This window comes from Prionailurus bengalensis, chromosome E1, assembly GCF_016509475.1.
Source record: "Prionailurus bengalensis isolate Pbe53 chromosome E1, Fcat_Pben_1.1_paternal_pri, whole genome shotgun sequence".
Lineage (NCBI taxonomy): Eukaryota > Metazoa > Chordata > Mammalia > Carnivora > Felidae > Prionailurus > Prionailurus bengalensis.
The window spans coordinates 5937884-5950493 of NC_057347.1; the positions used below are offsets into that span (position 1 = coordinate 5937884).

The 12610-nt window shown below is 47.3% G+C and overlaps 1 protein-coding gene across 3 annotated transcripts in view; it reads right to left on the reverse strand.

Annotated features, from left to right (window-relative positions):
• The window catches only part of ZNF18 (zinc finger protein 18), a 29779-nt gene that overhangs the window by 1539 nt on the left and 15630 nt on the right, over positions 1-12610 (reverse strand). For all 3 annotated transcript variants that reach the window (XM_043583148.1, XM_043583149.1, XM_043583146.1), the window contains exons 5-6: positions 5926-6010; positions 5225-5332 (exon numbers count right to left, since the gene is read on the reverse strand). In XM_043583148.1, coding sequence (XP_043439083.1) covers positions 5225-5332; positions 5926-6010 — 193 coding nt within the window. The remainder of the gene's footprint in view (positions 1-5224; positions 5333-5925; positions 6011-12610) is intronic.

Below are 12610 nucleotides of genomic sequence, written 5' to 3' on the forward strand. Positions count from 1 at the left end.
CGCACAGAGGGCTCTGCTGACCGCCCCTGCCCCCCATAAACGAGCGGCATGCATTTCTTAAGGCCCAGGAAAAACAAGTATATTATGTAAGGGCGTTACTTGGCAAAACGATTTGTTTTTATCTGATTACATCTAAAGCACTAAAAGCAATTTGGAGAGAAAAACATAAAGAAGAAAAGCAAATCGACCTCAATCACACCATCCAGAGGTAGCAACCATGATTATGTATTTCCTTCTGATCTTTGTTTAGTCTTTACCTATGTATGTATGTGTGCTTTTGGGGGGGCGGGGTGGGGAGGACTCACGGTTTGTGAGTTCGAGCTCCGTGTCGGGCTCTGTGCTGACAGCTTGGAGCCTGGAGCCTGTTCCGGATTCTGTCTCCCTTTCTCTCTGCCCTGCCCCTGCTCACACTCTGTCTCTGTCTCTCTCAAAAATAGACGTTAAAAAAAAAAATTTTTTTTTTTAATTTTCTTTTGGTCATACCTTAAGTTTTTGGTTGCTACCACTAAATGATACGTATAGTAAAGATTTTTATTCTGGTGGTAGAATATGTTTTCCAACTTTTATACGTTATTTCTGTAGACCTAAAGAAGCTATTCACCTTTCTCATTCCTGCATCAGTGCCTTCAAATTATCTGCTAGAGCCCCAGGAATCTGCTAAAGAGTTAGATCTGACTTAATTCACAAAGTCTTAGGACACACCCCTCTCAGATGACAAAGGCACTTTCTCTGGTCTTTAAAGTGACAAAGGTACTTTCTCTTGTCTTTAAAGGAGCCGTTATGAATATCATTTGAAAGCTGAATAATGATCTATTGTAGAGACGTCACCATGAACACATAATAGCAAACACATGATTTACTGAAGGATTTTCCTACTCTGGAAACCAAGGCTATTTGTTGTGGGTTTGCTACTATAAATAACACTGTGCTTTTTCTTCATACGTTTTTGCCCACATTTCTGACCATTTTGGGTTCCCTGCAGGGTTATTACCATGTCAGCAGGCGCCAACACTGATGCTGAGGCTCCTGACACTGGCTGGCGAATCAATCTCCAGGACTGTGCCACCCCCCAGTATGACCAGCTGGGCTAAGCAAAGGACAGTGTTCAGGCCTTAAGTACTGAGTATTTCTAAAATATTGGCCTTCTCTGAGGGGCGCCTGGGTGGCTCAGTTGGTTAAGCATCCGACTTTGGCTCAGGTCATGATCCCATGGTTCATGGGTTCGAGCCCCGTGTCAGGCTCTGTGCTGACAGCTCGGAGCCTGAAGCCTGCTTCGGATTCTGTCTCCCTCTCTCTCTGCCCTTCCCCTGCTCACTGTCTGTCTGTCTCTCAGAAATAAATGTTTAAAAAAAAAATTTTTTTTTTTAAATATTGGCCTTTGAAACCAGTGAAAACATAGTTTATCACTGTTATAAATTTTAACACCTTTGTTATTAAAGGATGAATTTTTTCACATTTAAGACCTACGTTTCGTAAAGACTGCTGTCCATTCTTTCATTGAGAAAGTCATTTTTTTTTTCTTATTATCCTACATTAACTCTCACCATGTTAAGAAAAATAATCATTGAGGGGTGCCTAGGTGGCTCAGGCTATTGAGCTCGGGTCTATTGAGCTTCATCTCGGGTCACGATCTCGCAGTTTGTGAGCTGGAGCCCCGCATAGGGCTCTCTGCTGTCAGCATGGAGCCCGACTCAGATCCTCTGTCCCCTGACTCTCTCTGCCCCTCCCCTACTTGTGCTCTCTCTCTCAAAAATATACAGAAAGAAAGAAAGAAAGAAAGAAAGAAAGAAAGAAAGAGAATAAAAGAGAGAAAGAAAGAAAAAGAGAAAGAAAGGAAAGAAAGATAATCATTTATCTGTCATTTTCATGAACAATGTTTTTCACCAATACCTGAATTTTGTTTGTGGCCATTTATGTATATGTGTAAGTTGTGGGGGGTTTCTTAATTTTAAGTATACTCAAGTCTATTTTTTTTTTCTAACATTTATTTTTGAGAGAGAGCACAAGTGCAACCGGGGCAGAGAGAGAGAGGACACAGAATCTGAAGCAGGCTCCAGGCTCCGAGCTGTCACAGCACAGAGCCCGACGCAGGGCTCGAACCCATGAACTGTGAGACCATGACCCGAGGTGAAGTCGGACGCTCAACCGACTGAGCCACCCAGGCGCCCCAGTGTACTCAAGTCTATTCATCTTTTCCCTAATGGTTTTCCTCCATGGCTTTTATACTGATAAAACCTTCCCCGCCCAGACAGTGAGTCAAACAGTCACCCGGTTCCTTCCTTATTATTATGTTCCTATTTTATCTTTTTCATCTATTTCCAACTTATTTTGGTGTATGACATTCATCACATTTAAACCTATGCCTCTTCCCAAAGAATGCTGTTCATGGAAGAACACCTCATCCACAGACCCGCGTGGCCTCTTCCTCTGTCTCACATCAAATTCTTGCCCAGGGGCGCCTGGGTGGCTCAGTCGGTTGAGCGTCCGACTTCGGCTCAGGTCACGATCTCACGGTCTGTGAGTTCGAGCCCCGCGTTGGGCTCTGTGCTGACAGCTCGGAGCCCGGAGCCTGCTTTGGATTCTGTGTCTCCCTCTCTCTCTGCCCCTCCCCCGCTCATGCTCTGTCTCTGTCAAAAATAAACATTAAAAAAAATTCAAAAGAATTCTTGCCTGATGAGCCTCTCTTCCAAGGCTCCCTCTTCTGTTCTGCTGGCCTGTGTGTCTACTTCTATATCCATATCCCAGCATTTTACTGATTTTACCTTTCTAAAATGAGACTTTTTTTTTTTTAAATAGGCTCCACGCCCCACATGGGGCTCGAACTCATGACCCTGAGATCAGGTGGCGTGCTTGACCAACTGGGCCAGCCAGACTAAAACAACAGACTCGTAATGTTTACAGATCTAGTGTCGATGAACAATTCTTCTTTCAAGACTCTTTAGTAACTTTGCAGTATCACAGATAACTACTTAAGAATCCTTTTCCCAAATAATTTTTTTTTAAACCCCTTGGGGTTTTGATCAGAGATGAGGACGTGGCTTTTTGAGGTGTATTCCCCTGCTGGCCTGCTTTAACCATGCACTATTCTTCCGTATGGTCAAACACACAGCATGCATGCTCTCTCCTGAGACTTCTGCCCCTTGGTGTGAGCCCAGATCTGGCGAACTGGCTGCTTTTGGGTCTTTGAGTCCTTTCTGATCCTGTTAATTGTTTCCACACTAGTCCAGGGCTCACCCCGGCACAGCTGGGCTCCTGCATCGACTTTCCACGGGGTTCCCCCTGCTCCCAGCATGCCCTTCCAGTCTGCCCTGCCCATGGCCACTTCCCTGGTCTCTCTCCCCACATTTCCTCTCTGTCAAGAGCAGACATTGCATGTCTTAGCCCTACGAGGGCCGGCTGGCTGTGTAGACTCCCCATAGTCTCATTCAAGGTAAGAGCTAATGCAACCATGTCACCAGGAGGAATGAAGGAGGAAAAAAAAAAAAAAAGAATGAGTGGAGATAGGTGAACCATGTATCACAAATAAAATCCCACTACAAGGACGCATATGGGAAATCCCTTGTACCTTCCACTCAACTTTGCTGTGAATCTGAAAGTGCTCTAAAAATATCTATTAAAACAAAAATCGTACTGCAACAACACTCTCAAGGAGTGTTTTCAAACTTTTTGATCTGCTACCAACAGTAAGAAATATGTTTAGGGGCGCCTGGGTGGCTCAGTCGGTTAAGCATCCGACTTCGGCTCAGGTCATGATCTCATGGTCCATGAGTTCGAGCCCCGCGTCAGGCTCTGTGCTGACAGCTCAGAGCCTGGAGCCTGCTTCGGATTCTGTGTCTCCCTCTCTCTCGGACCCTCCCCCGTTCATGCTCTATCTCTCTCTGTCTCAAAAATAAATAATAAAACATTTCAAAAAATTAAAAAAAAAGAAATATGTTTATATTGGGGCGCCTGGGTGGCTCAGTCAGTTAAGCATCCAACTTCGGATCAGGTCATGAGTCACAGTTTGTGGGTTCGAGCCCCACACCGGGCTCTGTACTGACAGCTCGGAGCCTGGAGCCTGTTTCTGAGTCTGTGTCTCCCTCTCTCTCTGCCCCTCCCCTGTTTGTGCTCTGTCTCTCTCTCTCTCTCTCCCTCTCAAAAATAAACAAACATTAACAAGGATTTTTAAATTAAAAAAAAGAAGTATGTTTATATTGAAATATGGAACATACACACATACTTAGAGCAAATATTTCCTAAAATATTACCCACCCTGATATTTTCTGATATTCTCCATTCAATCTTATCACTGCATTTTTTTTAAATTCTGGATACAACCCGCAACATGATTTCACACTACACTGATTGGTCAGGAAATGCAGTTTGAGAAACCCTGCTCCAAAGGAATCCTTGTGAGAACAGTATTAGGATAAACATATTGGTTAAAATTAAAATCGTACATTTTACATGAAGCTTGCTGTCTCTTAGTGTGTTAGTTGGCAAAGGGAAATAGTTGGATCCCACTGGAAAGGATCACTTTCCATACACTTCTCATCTCTGGTCCTTTTCTTCCTCCACAGTTCTGGGATCTTCTGTACATGGCGAAGTGTATGTTGGGGGGGGGGGGGCGGGGGTGCGGGTACGTGCGGACGCGAGGCGTTACACCTGCAACGCTTTAAACAGAGTGCAGGAAACAAAGGGTGATGGCTGCATGACCACAGAAGAAGTTCACATATTTCCCCGCCTCCTGTCTTAGAATACATGATTTACAGGAAATGTTTGTTGTTGCTGCTGTTTTGGAGAAGTCAGGTGCCTAGAGATTAGTTAAATGTGTTTTTCTGTCAGTTTGTCGTATTCAGTCTTCACTTCACTGCAACAATTACGAAAACCAGAAGGGTCAGGAAGAGTGATTGCCTACTGCTGTTCCATAACCTTTCTAGAAAGGAATTCTATCTGTGTTGGTATCAGTCTGTACTAACCTTAACTTGCTCTGAGGAAGCAAGCAGTCACGGCAGACAAGCCCGAAGGCAGCGGGTCCGATGTGTGGTCTCTGTTCCACGATTACGTATGTATGTTCCAGCAGCCCGTGCACCAGAGATGAGGAGACCCAACCTCGGGACTCACACTGGACTGACCAGATCGTGGCTAGTTACAGACAACGTCACAGACCTCAGGTCCTTGTACCCCCCTCCGATTTAACGACAGGAGGTCAGGAGGGGCTCGGCCCCAGTGAACGACCACTCACCTAGGCAGGTGGGCCTTGGGATCTTCTCACTCAGGTGAGGGTGCCGCCCGGCAGGCTCTTCCCCATACTCCGTTGGACCAGTCGGATCAGGCTTGGAACTGGAAATGCCTGGTACACAGAGGGACGACATGAAGCCCAGGTGAATGGGGAGAACTAGGGACCAGTCTGGGTCTGGCAAAGGCACAACCTGGGTGTGAAGAGGAAACAGGAAGGATCTGGGGAGCACTTAAAAAGCCTTCTCTTAGAAGGCTACCGGGAGCTTCTCAGACACCAGTACTCATGACGTGACCAGGATGTATGGTGAGGGTCACAAGGTGACCGGAAGGGCCCGCCTGCACACCAAGGCTCGCGTTTGGGCGAGCCACCGCTTCTTGGCCCAGTGGGGCTTAGTGGCACAGAGCAGGGACTCAGACACACCGAGTTCCGTCGTTAACTCAGCACTTACGAGGAACATGAGAGGAGCTGACGCTCACTCTCGTCATCCTTCGCACGGGAACCCCATCCCCGGCCTCGTACATTTAAGGAGTAACCACGCATGATGCAGCCGTGACAGTTCCGGGCACGCAGACCCTGCTATCCCCAGTTCCCAGCCATGTCCCCAGTGCCCCCTTCCCCCGAAGAACTTCCATGGAAGCAGCTCTCTCTAACGGACACAGAAAATGTTTAACGTCTGCTCCCACCGGACTGGCCCACACCCTCACCTCCGGAGACCATCTTCCCGTAGGTCTCCAGCATGAGATCCCAGTACTGCTCCTTCTGGACGGACTCCAGGTGCCTCCACGGCTCCTAGAAAACATGCGATGACATGACTCCAATGCAGGTTTCTGAACCCAGCCTTCCCTCCCCTGTAGGAAAGTGGAGGAAAACAGGCCTATGCCCTCGCCGCCTGGCCATCAGATGATCTAAGGAATCACAGGAGGTAGTTCAAGGGAAGAGGCCAAGGGGAAAACGACAGTCTCCACGTCAGTATTTCTTGCCCTGGTTAGAATACATCTAGATTAAGGGGCGCCTGGGTGGCGCAGTCGGTTAAGCGTCCGACTTCAGCCAGGTCACGATCTCGCGGTCCGTGAGTTCGAGCCCCGCGTCGGGCTCTGGGCTGATGGCTCGGAGCCTGGAGCCTGTTTCTGATTCTGTGTCTCCCTCTCTCGCTGCCCCTCCCCTGTTCATGCTCTGTCTCTCTCCCAAAAATAAATTAAAAAACGTTGAAAAAAAAATTTTTTTTTAAAAAGAATACATCTAGATTTTAAGTGCTGGCTTTTTAGTTGCACATACTTAAGAGTCAAGAACACAGAGAGAAGGCAAAAGCTTCCACCCTGTCCTTCTGTCTTTCTTTTTTTAAATATTTATTTTGACAGAGAGAGAGAGAGAGAGAGAGTATACACAGGAGAAGCAGAGGGAGAGGGAGAGAGAGAATCCCAAACAGACCCTACACTGTCAGCGTGGAGCCCGATGAGGGGCTTGATCTCACCAATTGTGAGATCACGACCTGAGCTGAGATCACGAGTTGGATGCTGGGGGAGTCTGGGTGGCTGAGTCAGTTAAGAAACTGACTTCAGCTCAGGTCACGGTCTTGCAGTTCGTGAGTTTGAGCCCCACATCGGGCTCTCTGCTGTCAGTGTGGAGCGCACTTTGTATCCTCTGTCTCCCTCTCTTTGTCCCTCTGCTGTTCTCTCTCTCTCTCTCTCTCTCTCAAAAATAAAGATTAAAAAAAAAAGTTGGATGCTTCCCCCACTGAGCCCTCAAGCACCCCTTATTTTTTTTTAACTCAATGCTTATAATAGAGGTCTTTGAACAGTTGGAATCTGATACTCCCAATATTTCATTAAAATCTGGAAATTCATGGGGCACCTGGGGGGCTCAGTCGGTTAAGTGTCTGAGTTCGGCTCAGATCACGATCTCGTGTTTCGTGGGTTCCAGCCCCGCGTCGGGCTCTGTGCTGACAGCTCGGGGCCTGGAGCCTGCCTCGGATTCTGTGTCTCCCTCTCTCTGCCCCACCCCTGTTCTCACTCTGTCTGTCTCTCTCTCTCAAAAATAAACATTAAAAAAATGTTTTAAAGGGGCGCCTGGGTGGCGCAGTCGGTTAAGCGTCCGACTTCAGCCAGGTCACGATCTCGCGGTCCGGGAGTTCGAGCCCCGCGTCAGGCTCTGGGCTGATGGCTCAGAGCCTGGAGCCTGTTTCCGATTCTGTGTCTCCCTCTCTCTCTGCCCCTCCCCCGTTCATGCTCTGTCTCTCTCTGTCCCAAAAATAAATAAACGTTGAAAAAAAAAAAAAATTAAAAAAAAAAAAATGTTTTAAAACTCTGGAAATTCAAGAGGGAAAAGGAATTAAAAGGGAATTTGTTAGAAAACCACACGCGGGTCAGCAAAAAGGTGGGAAGCGACCACAAGGAAGTCGGACGCATCCTAGTCTCTCTGAAACAGATCAGTGGATTCAGACCAGAGACAGAGGGCTGCCTCCGTGCACACGTGGAGCCTCCCCAACAGTTCTGAGTTTACAGCCTAACGTTAGACCGGCTTTCCTCCCACTCAGTGGAAAATCGATGGGTTCTCTGGAGCAAGGTGTGCCTCAATTATCCCCCAAAACATGCCCTTCTTCTCCTGTGAGACTGGAGGCTAGAGCCTCAAACCTGGCAACGCTGCCCAGCTGGAGTCCGCGTCTGTGGATTCAAATCCCCATCTCCCCGCGAAGAGCGGAGCGCTGGAGGCCCAGTCTGGACGGCGGAGTGATCAACAGCCCGGTCCCGGCTGTAAACTCTACCTGTGTGACTCAACCGGGCCGGGTTTTTGAGTCCCGGCCCTGCCACTTCTACCTGCGTGACCCTCAGCAAGAGACACCACCTTTCTGAGCCTCCGTTCTCACTTGGTGGTGGGATAACGCTCACACCCTAATTGGCAGAAATAACGCAGGCATCCCCTGTCTTCACAGCACTCTCTAGTTTTCAGTACTGGCATTCACCGGCCTAGCGAACACGTAGGTGTTCAGAGATGCACGCACACAGGTGTTTGGCTAAGAGCTGCCCCCGTTAGCACATGAGCTCCAGTGTGTACATTGTCAGGCCCCGAGACGATGCCCAGGACAGAGCAGGCTCTCGGTGCATGCTGTCTGGGGGAAATAAAGCCCTCGGCAAATAACTCTTCGGAAATCACACCTATAGTAGTGTTATCTTATGTGCGGCCTACGGGACACCCGGTCTCCCACGCTCATCAGGGTTTGCAGAGAAAATGAAGGGATTCTGTACTCTTTCAGGAACCCCAAAGTTGATAACCACCCACTATTATGAATAGCCAGGCTACAGGGAGCAAACATGAGGAGGGCGAATAAGAAAATGAGATATTCTCAGGGCACAAGGTATGCTCAGGAAAGCCATTCTCAGTCCTAGGTCAAGTCTGCCTAACAGCATATCAAAGGGAAGCAGAAAGGTCTGAAAAAGCATGATTTACCCAAAAGTCTGCAATTAGCAGATACTAAGCAAAAATTTTAAAAAGAAAACGGGGTTGGATTTTTTTTAGGATAAAAATGCAAAAAGTGACTTAAATGTATTTCACGATATACTTAAGCATTAACTATAACCACATTTTTTATTTTAATTTTAATTAAAAATTTTCTACTTTGGGGGCGCCTGGGTGGCTCAGTCAGTCGAGCGTCCAACTCCTGATTTCGGCTCAGGTCAGGATCTCATGGTTCGTGAGATCGAGCCCCACGTCGGACTCCATGCTGACAGAGCGGAGCCTGCTTGGGGTTCTCTCTCTCTCCCTCTCTCTATGCCCGTCCCCCGTGCGCTCTCTCTCTCAAAATAAATAAATAACCTTTAAAAGATAAAATAAAATGTTCAGTTTTGAAAGGAGCTTGTAGAACTGTGAGCTTATTGTGTTAATCTGTGAATGAAGCTACCTTCACAACCTCCGGAGAAGAACAGGTTTGAGCAAACACTGCTGAATAGGGGACCCCTCACGCTTCACGTGAATCTGATGCAAAACTATGGAATCTGATGCAAAACTACCCTTGATTTTGTGTGGAGACAGCGCCACCTTGTGGGTTTGTGAGACGCTGCCACAGCTGACCCGCACACAGGTCCCCCTGCACTGTGTTCCTCTCCCGAAAGCTGAAGACGCAGGAATGTGAGTAAAAGCATCCCCGAGTCTGTGAGAGGCTCTAACTCACTCCTGGTTTCTAACGATGAAACTGCGTGGGGATGCTACCTCATTATTCTGGCATTATTCACGAGGCTCCTAACCTATAAAGGAGATTCGAGGGAGTGATTACATCTATTGCAAGATCCCCTGCACGTAACAAAGCGTCCACTAAATATCAAGCCCCTTCTGGAGGTGCACATGGCCCTTGTGATAGTTGGGAGCAGGGATGCTGGAAGCGGTTAGGAATGACTTTTGTTTGTCTGGATCGAGGGGCTGTTAATCAGTTATCTGCTAAATACAGGGAAATGCACACAGACACAGGCATGACTCATGCCAGTGAACATTTTTTTTAGCCATTTGATTCGAGCTATCCAGAACAAGTCACGGTCAATGTTGCTACATAATGTTTCGTTAATGCTTAATTCTACCAGCTAAAAGATGTTCATAAATTGTACAGACCTCTCATAGGAACACTCTGTACTTACTACAGAAGCAACAGTAATCCTCACGTCTGCTTGAAATATTTCACAGAATACCCAAATCTTTTGCACTACAAAACCTAACAATTTGGTTTCTAGGTACCTTGAAAGTGGGAAGACAGGTACTCCTGAGTCACTAAAAAGGTCTGTCCCTCTCCTGCCTTCTCCCATCCCTCTCCCAGGGTGAACTGTGAAGTTCGTATTCTGGTTTCTACATCCCTGAGCCTGGAAATCTGAAGCTGCCACCGGGCTTGGGCAGCACATCACCACCACCTACTGGCCTCCCTGCCCTTACCTTCTCTAGAGAACCGCAGAGTTCCCCGAAGGTTTGAAACAACGCTTTGATCAAGGCGTACGGGTTCCAGAAAAACTTTATTTTTTAAATAATTTTGTAGTGTTTAATTTTTTTTAATCTTTATTTAAAATTTGAGAGAGAGACAGACAGTGTGATTAGGGGAGGGGCGGTTAGAGATGGGGACAGACTCCAAAGCAGGCTCCAGGCTCCGAGCTGTCGGCACAGAGGGCTCCAGGCACAGCACCCGTGAAACCGCGAGATCATGACCTGAGCCAAAGTCAGACACTTAACCGACTGAGACACCAAGGTGCCCCCAGAAAAACTTTATTTTTATCAAATGCAACTTTTCAGAGTTGTTAACTACATACTCAAAATAAACCTGTTCCCCAAGTTGTTTTGGATAGAGTAACAGAGACCAGATTTACCTTCCCTCCTGAAACAACTGGAAAAGGAGACAAAATATAGGAAACAACAGTTTGGGGACACCGCCTGTCAGGCAGAGCAGAGCTCCCTGAAAGTGAGGAGACAAATCAGGTGAGCCCTGCACTGGCCAAACGCACTACCTGGGGACAACAGCCCGGAAGCACAGGCAGGGGGGCCAGGCTGAGTCAGGCGGCCCCCTCCCCCTAGAGTTGGCGGAAGTTGCTCAGGGTCTGGGAAGGCGAAGGCAGCCAGAGTCAGCAGGGCAGCAGACCAGAGTGGGGAGCTGAACGGAGAGAAGGCTCCGGAGATCTCCAGGGGGTCCCCCTCGGGTCTGGGAAGGAGCCTCCAGGAGAAGCAGAGCAAACAGAGCTGGCAGTAGGTACTTCCTTCCAGCCAGAGTGGAAAACCTCATACATCAAGCAGCATCAGGTACGATACACAGAAGGGTCTTGCCTCGGTGGTGGGAGACATTAGCCCAGACTAAAGACTTCTCTGGTGCCATAAAGCTACGTCCAAGCAATTCAGTCACATCCCAGAGCAAAGCTCTAGAACATTTACAGGGGGGCACCTGGGTGCTTCAGTTGGTTAAGCATCCAACTCTTGACTCGGCTCAGGTCATGATCTCACGGTTCGTGGGTTCGAGCCCCAAGTCAAGCTCCACGCTGATAGTACAGAGCCTGTTTGGGATTCTGTCTCCCTCTGCCCCTCTCCTCTGCTCATGCACTCTCTCTTTCAAAATAAATAAACGGGGCGCCTGGGTGACTCAGTCAGTTAAGTGTCCAACTCTTGATTTGGCTCAGGTCATGATCTTACAGTTCATGAGCTCGACGCCCAAGTCTGGATCTGTGCTGATTGCGTGGAGCCTGCTTGGGACTCTCGCTCCCCCTCTCTCTGCCTCTCCCTCACTCGTGCACATGCTTTCTCTCTCTTGCTCTCAAAAATCAATAAATAAATATTTCAAAAAATAAAAAGGGGTGCCTGGATGGTTCAGTTGGTTGAGGGTCCAACTTTGACCCAGGTCATGATCTCACAGTTTGTGGGTCTGAGCCCTGCATCAGGCTCTGTGTTGACAGCTTAGAGCCTGGAGCCTGCTTCAGATTCTGTGTCTCCCTTTCGCTCTGCCCCTTCCCTGCTCACACTCTGTCTCTCTCAAAAATAAACATTAAAAAAATTTTTAGTAAAAATAAAATAAACAAACATTAAAAAAAAAAGAACTTTTATAGAAATGCCAAAATACTCGGCACCCAACAAAGTAAAATTCACGTCTGACATCCAATCAAAGGTTGCTGGGCATGGTTAAGTAGCAGGAAAACACCTCACAATGAGATCAATCAATCCATCCAAACTGACTCAGAAATGACAAAGGTGATAGATTAGCAGACAAGGACATTAAAATAGACATCATAGGGGCGCCTGGGTGGCTCAGTCGGTTAAGCGTCCGACTTCGGCTCGGGTCATGATCTCACGGTTCGTGGGTTCGAGCCCCGCGTCGGGCTCTGTGCTGACCGCTCGGAGCCTGGAGCCTGCTTCGGATTCTGTGACTCCCTCTCTCTCTGCCCCTCCCCCACTCACACTCTGTCTCTGTCTCTCTCAAAAATAAATAGAACGTTAAAAAAAATTTTTTTTAAACAGACATTATAGCCATATTCCGTACAGTCAAGAAAATGTAGGAACAACAGAACATGTTAAGTACATATGTGAAAAATATAATGAAGCCCCAATTCAAACTTCTAGAGATGAAAAAGACATTTGAGATGAAAAATACACTGGATGGGATTAACAACAGATCAGACAAAGCAGAAGAGAAGATTACTGAACTTGAAGACACATGAACAGGGAGTATCCAAAATGAAACAGAGATTTTTTTTTTTTTAATAGAGACAGAAAGCATCAATAAAGCTCTGGGACAACCTGGAGAGCTCTAATGAACGTACACACATTATCCTCACACAGAGTCCACGTGGGGGTTATTCTCAAAATCCACAAAGTGGAGAAGGAAGGGAGACAGAAGATGGTCGAAGAGATACTGGTCAAGATTTTCCAAATTTGATGAAA